Source organism: Papaver somniferum, chromosome 1 (genome assembly GCF_003573695.1).
Source record: "Papaver somniferum cultivar HN1 chromosome 1, ASM357369v1, whole genome shotgun sequence".
NCBI lineage: Eukaryota > Viridiplantae > Streptophyta > Magnoliopsida > Ranunculales > Papaveraceae > Papaver > Papaver somniferum.
In genome coordinates this window covers 99,526,782-99,535,207 of record NC_039358.1, presented here as the reverse complement: position 1 = coordinate 99,535,207, position 8,426 = coordinate 99,526,782, and the positions used below count along the sequence as shown (strand labels likewise).

General features: G+C 36.8%; 2 protein-coding genes across 2 annotated transcripts; both read left to right on the top strand.

The window, feature by feature from the left end:
* The first annotated feature begins 373 nt into the window (after positions 1-373).
* Positions 374-2,233, top strand: LOC113331561. The gene is made up of 3 exons (XM_026578257.1): positions 374-534; positions 994-1,099; positions 1,618-2,233. The coding sequence occupies exons 2-3, from the start codon at positions 1,003-1,005 to the stop codon at positions 1,842-1,844; spliced, it is 324 nt and encodes a 107-aa protein (XP_026434042.1). The 5' UTR covers positions 374-534; positions 994-1,002; the 3' UTR covers positions 1,845-2,233.
* Positions 2,234-4,525: 2,292 nt separating this feature from the next.
* Positions 4,526-8,011, top strand: LOC113348090 (protein UNUSUAL FLORAL ORGANS-like). The gene is made up of 3 exons (XM_026591789.1): positions 4,526-4,552; positions 6,609-6,661; positions 6,736-8,011. Exons 1-3 carry the CDS (start codon positions 4,526-4,528, stop codon positions 8,009-8,011), a joined length of 1,356 nt encoding a protein of 451 aa, XP_026447574.1.
* The last annotated feature ends 415 nt before the right edge of the window (positions 8,012-8,426 follow it).

Below are 8,426 nucleotides of genomic sequence, written 5' to 3'. Positions count from 1 at the left end.
AAGAACACACAAAAATTAGTAACTAGGACTCTGATGAATGGGTTTTGCAGCTTTTGCTCGAGAATCCCAGCCATGAAGAGAGTTAAAACGACGATGATGATATACAGAGAACTATAACTCTATAAGGCATACTAACCTAACTGTAGTTTAAAGAGTGGTTTGACATCATTAGATGCCAAATGTCAGGTATGTGTGCTGCTAGAATAAAAATTTCTCCTACATCGGTCGGTCTAGTCTCAACCGTTTGGTAGAGACCCGATCGCTTAACTTATTTCTCATAGTGGGCGGCCAGTTTGCCAGGCCAGCTGGCATGGCAAATGGAGGGTTTAGCCGACCCCATAGGAACCGGCCTTAACACCCACTATCGACTATCGTAGATGTTGTGAAGTGCGTCGACTAAAAGAAGGGAAATCGAAAGCATTCCCACATCTAAACTCACTTTTACACCCTTCTTCAGAATCCGACTCCAAATTCCGATTTCCTACTCCCGAACTGTGAATTCTAAGAGTGCCACTTTATTGTTTGCCTGATAAGGTACTTCTGTCTCTCTTTTCTATCTTCATAAGTATCTACTAGGGTTTCAATTGATTACTCTTGAATCTGCAATTTAGTGGGATTTCTCATTCCTCTACATCCTATCTCTCTAGGGTTTATTTTCTATTCTGCCTCAATTTATGAACAATGTTAGTTAAAAGTTGTGAATCTAGGAAGAATATAGTATTCTGAGTAAAGATTCACAAAATCTAGTTTTGTACGATAATCTTATATAATTAGTTGCTTACGATGTGCTTGGTATAATGGCTGAAAGATCTTAGTTGTACAAGAAAATTTCGACCTTTTCGTTATAGGTTTATCACTCAAAATTTTCAATATTTAGTATCTGATAAAAACTGTGTATATCATCTAAGCAATGTACAATCATGTAAGAACACTGTCTTTACATCCATACTCTGAGACGAACAATTAACAGTTACTTTTATTTATTTTGTATAGGGATAATCAATGGCAGATGTTGTAAGAAAGTTCTTCACTGCATCAATGCTTATGTGGATAGTACCAATTTTGATTTTATATGGTTTTAACAATAACTTATTTCCTGGTAACCTTTCTTCTACCTTCATACCCAAGGTTACATTGATTTTTGTTGATTTACTTATGATGTACAAGGTTTATGTTTGACAAAAGTTTTAGTTTTATGGAGGTTGCCCTCTTCGTAGATCCAGGATCCTACTGTTAGAGAGTGTCCGGAGATTTTTCATATTACAAGACTAGTTGGCTAACTCAGGTTACATGAAGAAGCAAGTAACATTAAATAAGACTCCTCACATTTTTTCTTTTATTTAGATTATCTTTTTTGTACGTTAAATGTTCCAATATAAACGTATCAATTTGAATCAAATTGTAGATGTAGTACATTATACCATGGTTATAGCTTATTGGTTTTCACTTTTCATAAAGATATGATTCACACAATGCCTCTCTCAATTTTACATTAAAAACATCGGTAGTATGGATATATTCTCGTATATTTTCATCATGAATTTCTAGGTAAAGGTGGGCCTCAAAATTATTAACAGTTTAATATGTTTTATAATCTAGTTTACTTCTTTCTAACAGGGGCAAGTCAGTTGTCTTCTCACTCACTGACGATTTTGAGCGGATTGATTGCGGTCATCTCTGTCAATATTGTCATTGCGTTCTATATTTATATGGCGATGAAGGAGCCTTCAAATAAACACGAACCTGATCCTACTTTTCTTGCTGAAGCTAAAGCCAGTATCAAGCAGCAACACTCTTCAAGTGAGACTGAAGATCCTTCCCAGGCGCGTGAGAAACATGACTAGTAGGGAACGTGCAGAGTGCAGTTACCAGGTTTGATGCTCACTTGGATTTTAATTACCCTAAGTACAGTCTTTACTCTTTAGGTTTATAGGGTAGCTCCAGAACCACTTTTGGACCAAACATACAACAAATTATTTAGTCAATGAATTCATATAGGATTTGAGATAACGGTTAGGTTTACCTTAATCACTAATGTTTTCTGCACTTGTGGTTTTTTGTTTCTGTATTTTAAAATGAAATGACCGAATTCAGAATATTTGTGCTTTATATGTGCATCTCCCATATTATATCTTTGGGAAATAATTTTGTTCTTGTGGGATACTTAAAACAAAATGCTGCTGTCATGTCAGTGATTTATAATGTATTAATGTTAATTGACAATTTTGGTTTAGATGTTTTGCTCTCTTGTCATCCTATAAGTCGTCCTGCTGTGCTCTGACATCTAGCCCTACCAAACAGGAAACCTGAACAGTCCATCTTTAAAATACTTGATCCATATTATTAGACTTGTCATCCTTACCCTCTTGTCGCTCATACCAAGTGTACCTTTTGCTTATATAGTATCTTTTGTACTCTTTCGTTTATTTCCATCAATTCCTTTTTTTCTGCCTTACCTTAATGTTCTTCCTTCATTAAGTTTCTTTCCTCTGTCAAAGCTTTTCGATCTTCTTTTAAAGAATAAACTCTTTAACTAGTACTTTGGGATGTATGAGTATCACAGTGGTACCATGAGAGCTTTACTGGGTATCAAGTTAGTTAGCTGCGAATTTTTGCCATCTCAGATGCGTCTTAGGCAATCTCTTTCCTTTTCAGACTCACAAGAATTTTATCTGAAGGAGAAATGCATGATGAAGGTTTGGAGTGACAGTTTTGGGATTCACAGGTTAAGGTTGTGTTTTATATGATGCTAAATTTCGTGAAGCTTGCCAAAATCTTATCAATTTGCTTTGGTACTGTGGGTGATAGGCACAATTAGCTTCGAGTTGACTTCTATATATGGTGGGAATAGGGTGTGGATTTTTGCACCTTTAAATTGAGAATGCTCACTCTATTCTCCAAAAATAATAGGTTTCAATGATGTAAGACATTCGTTCTACTGTTCCGGCTAATTTGGTATTGATCACCTATTTTTATTTACCCAAAACTAGAGGCATGTCAAACACACTTAGCAAAGATATTAGGGTGATGAAGGGATTTAGATGTTCATACACTACGGGGGCAATACAAAAGGAGTTAGAGGAGATGGTATTTTATTTGCAAGCCTATAGTAATTCTACCATCAAACCTTTTTTGGTTTGTCAAAGATAGTAGGCTGAGCTAATGAGTTACCTTTTTATGCCGGTATCTTCAGGTTAATGGAGCAAGCCATCTTAATATCTATCAACCCTATCATTAATGAAGTCCCTATTGGCTAGTAAGCCCCTTCTTCTTGCCATTTTTAACTGTACTAGCAGCTATTTTTGGTTACGATTTGCATGAGTTCAAAATGTACTGGGGGATGTAATCGGGGTGTTGAATTCTTAATTGGGGAAGTTAGAGTGTGAGCGCTAGGTCTTGTAAATTCTTAGGACAGGCCCAAAATGTACAAGTAGAGAGGTTATGTACCAAAGGGAGTTAATGTAAACTTCTCTCTATCTTATTGCGGAAGTAGAGTTAATGTAAACTTCTATCTTGTTAGATGGGCATGGTTGGGATGTTTGTTTATTTGAAGTTCAAGGCAGACACTTGAGAAAATTGAAAGGTGAAGGTAAAATTTGCATCTATGACACCCGTCCAATTGGTTAAACTTTGGTACAAGATTTAGGGTGTCTTCCTCACCACCTTGAGCTACTTGTAGGACTTTAAATAGGGTTAACACACCTCAAGTTTGCATTGTTCGAGCTCGGTTTGTGAAAAAATTTCCAAGCTTCTGCTTTATTGTGTAAAGCTTGTACAGCGGTGATTTCATCACAAGACCATGGGAGCGGCTTTTTCAACTTGTTTGTTTATGCTTGGCTCATATTATTTAGACATTTCAGTTTAACACGTGACATTTACTTTGTAGTTGGTTGTATATTTTGTGCAAATGTCTATGAATCATGTGATTCTCGTACACTAAATGTGTGATATAACCATGAGGACGGCAAGCAGAACTACATTTCATTATTGGGATGAGGGAGATTTCTCCAGACGAAGTTTTAATGAAACAACTCCATTCGGTAAATATAAAACCCAAATAGGAGAATCTTGCTGCTACGATAGCTTGCTGGGTGCATCGAGTATTCTGATTATCGCTTTAGACGCAAGAATTTGTTTGAGGTGGGATTGGGTGTTGCGGGAAATTTAAAGGTCTGTTAGCATTGGGAATTAACAGGAGAATGTGTCATTGGGTAGGCATGGGATCCAGTGTCCGAAACTTTATACATCTCTATATTTTCACCCATTATATTTATCAACGGGTTCACTTGTCGTTGACCATACTGTGGCGTGAATATCGAGACATAAAATTTGAGACAAAAATGATGCACACCTCACCAGGCACTCGGCAGCTGTTTCCCAGAATTTCTGATCGCTGGTGGTGTTTCATTCAAAGGGTAAACCAAATTGTTTATCCAGTTGAGTTGCTTCGGATACAGGTTGTCTGGTATATCCCAAGAGACCAAAATGGAAACCAGAATAATTCCTCCATACGCAATAAAATACAATGGCATCATCTATATCACCGATGCTGGTACTCTTCTCCTCCATCAAAACACAGTGAATCCAGTAATTCTAATATATCTTTGCCTTAGATTTCCTTCTTTTCGTGGTCTTGTCTTTTCCAGTTCTTGCATATATATCTATATAGGTATGTACTGCTCAATATTTTCCATTTTTAGTTGGTAATCTTAACTTGTGTTTAAACACAAATTTCTATTTTTGTATATTTGAAACATCCAATTCATCCCCTCCCTGTTATGTACAATCTTATCAGATTAGACAATCTCTCTCTCTCTCTCTCTTTCTAGTGGTAGTAGCAGTAGTACCCTATGACTTCGATAGCTTCCCTTAACAAGACCCGGCAAAAGATACGTAAAATAAAGTAACAATGAAACCATTCTAAATGTTCTGAAGATACGTAAAAAAAATCTAGCCCTTTAGCGAGTTATTCTTCCAAAAAATAACAATCTTCAGTGTTACTGGCAAACAAATGTGATTGTATCTCCCTGTATCACAGAATATGAACTGATTTTCTTGTTGTTGTAATGAATACGTTTTCATTTAGTTTTTATCAGCACTGAAATAGATATGTTTGGAGCATAACATAGGGCGTGTAGACTCTGAGAATACTTGTCACAAATGATGATTAACAATGTTGTATTGCCCTACAATCTACAGCATCTTTAAGGAGCACACAAATTATTGTGAGATGGGGATTTTAATTTTTGACCTCGTTATTAACCAGGTGCTTATTCTATATATTAAACCAAATGGAAATTTCAATTATTACAAACTGAGGAGAAACATTATCAGCATTCATCATGGGTCTAACAGAGACTCAGGGAGTTTCCCTCTCTCCTAGGGTGAGTCTCCAAACCAGCTTACTCTGATGATAGATTAGGGAGCAGGGACTACAAGCATGTGAAGTCTCGAATGTATAGGTTACCTGAATCAAAATGTACCCTAGGGGGTCATGAGATAAGACGTATGCAACTAGAGATTAATTTATTTGAGTTTGCATCATCAATTACTGTGCACCACACAAAACCATGCATGACACACTTTTCTTCTAAAACAACCTGTGACTCAACTAGGGATAGCTAGGACAAACATTTTTCCTTGGTGAACCAACTAGAAATAGCTAGCCAACTGATAAACTTCAACCGAAGAGGTGAGGACTTCAAACCCCCAACTCTGATCTATGGCCGATAAGGGGGAGTGTCAGATTGCTTGGGGTGTACTAATCCATTGGTAAGGGAAATTTTGTCATATATGGAATTTTGTACACCCCAATCAGTCTGGTACTCTCCATTAGTAAGTAGCGTTGCTAAGCAATTAAATTGCCGGAATTGTTTTAGTTATGTCGTGGAATGTGGTTATTTTTGCGGGATGTTGATGATAATAATAAGGTATATCGATGTCCCAGTTTGATGTTACCAAAGTAGTAGACTGTAGACTAATATCCTTACACTTTGTCACTCGATTGTCATTGTCATCAATACATTTCTCAGTAGTCATCTCGTTTCTCAATACATTTTGGATTCTTCTTATCAATCTGTTTGTTCCTCTCTGCATTGTAAGTGTGAAAACCAATGTAGTATGGACACTTGTACACTCAATACAGCCAATCAACTACCAAGCTGATTAGACTAAACAAACAGTAGAAGTAATTTTCGGATAAATGTATTGTATTTGAAATTACAAGCTAGGTTCACCATTAATGCTTAAGCAAAGAATTTGATGATTCATTTTATAACATATACTATATAGTACAACCTACCTAGAAACAAATTCAGCCTTTAAACCATTTCTACTTTGGACCTTTCCTTGAACGATCACATCAAACTTTCTCTAACTTGAATCTCCACTAAAGATGAGCAAGAAACCTACGTGATGAGTTTCAAGTGCATGGTAACTTGGTTTTCTATATATACATGGGAAACTCTACCACCAGTATATGTCCACAAAAGTAGTTATAATTATAAGAGAATGAAAATCTAAGCTGAGAACAAGTCCCAGGAGTTAAACCGTAGCTAAACCCATCTCTTTATATCTGTTCTCCTTACCCTAACTACTTGATTCCATAGTCATGGAAGGAAGAGGTTTCACTTTCAATCCTAACTCATACAACAACTTCTTATCTGGTACTAATACTAGCAGTACTAGTGGTATAATATTTGATAGTTGTTCATCGTCATCCATTAATATGATGAGTAGTAATACTTGTGCCAGTCCTATAATGAATAGTAAGATATGGAGTAAACTTCCTGAAACACTAGTTGATCGAGTGATTGCGTTTCTTCCTCCACCAGCTTTTTTTGATGCTCGATCAGTATGCAAAAGATGGTCTAATCTATTAATTTCCAACAGCTTCATCGAAATGTATCTAAGTATATCGTCATCGGCACGACAACGTCACACTTGGTTCTTGTTTTTCAAACATAAGAAACTGAAGAGTTACATTCACGGTAATAACTACAAGCAAAGGGAAATAGAAGATAACTCGTCTTCACGTGAAGGATATCTATTCGATCCTAATGAAATGAAATGGTACAAAATATCATTCGGTTCAGTTATACCATCTGGTTTCTCTCCATGTTCTTCATCTGGAGGTTTGATATGCTGGGTATCTGATGTTGCTGGGATTAAGAACTTAATTCTATGCAATCCACTGCTCGTGAAGATATATCATTCGATACTGATGATGAACACTATTACTACTCGAACACCTAGACTTTTTCCGTCAGTTGGATTAAATGTTACAAATTCATCTCTTGATGTGGTTGTTGCTGGTGATGATTTGATATCACAGTTTAATGTCAAAAACGTAAGTAGTGAAATATATCATGTCTACAGCAGTGGTGGTGGTGGTGGATACTCATTATGGGGGGGAACAACAAGCGCACTTCCTGAGAAATGTAGTCTTCAACCGGGGGGGAAGATGGTGTTTGTAGATGGAAAGTTCTATTGCATGAGCTACAGCCCTTTAAACGTATCAGGTTATGATGTCGGATTGAATGAATGGTTCGAAATAGAAGCGCCGATGAGAAGGCATTTAAGATCACCAAATTTAGTTGAATGTAGAGGAAGGTTGGTTTTAATTGCTGCTGTTGAGAAGAGTAAACTCAAGGTACCTAAGAGTTTGAGAATGTGGGTTTTACAGAGATCATCATCGACTACTTGTACCAACAACCAGCATAAAAAATGGCTAGAAGCTGAAAAAATGCCACAAAATCTTTATAAGCAGTTCAGTGAAGCTGGTGGTGATGGAGATGAAGGTTTTGACTGTGTAGGTAATGGTAATTTCATCATTATCACGTTACCTGGTTCTGATAATATGTTGCTGTTTGATTTTTATCAGAAAGCATGGCAATGGATTCCTCCATGTCCTTACAGCGGTGGTGATGGAGGATTACGTGGGTTTGCATATGAACCTCAGCTTTTTACACCCATCTTGGCTTGGGTCCCCCCTCATGAATCAGGAATTTAAAGACAATATATGGAGTATTCGAGAACAAGTAGTATCTTCCCAGCTGTAGTTAGTTAAGTAATTGGTGTTCGTTTTTAATCTGATGTTGCTTCAATTATTTAGTTAAAATGAGATGTTTAGTACAAGTACCTAATTACTGTATTATTATTATTGTCTTCTGATTGGTATATGCATCTTCTGGTTCTTAATTACTTGCATGTAGATTCTTCATCTTTCATTCCCCACACACAAATACCATCAATAATCAAAACCTCAATGGCCCGGACGTCAGAAACTTGTTCCATTAACTTGCGAAATTTGACGACTGACAGGAGAACAGTACAGAAATCCTTGAAAGCTTTCTTCTACTGACGGACTGAATCAGGCTGAGAAACTCTCGATGATATTTTCAGAGAAAGTCGGAGCCAGTAAGATC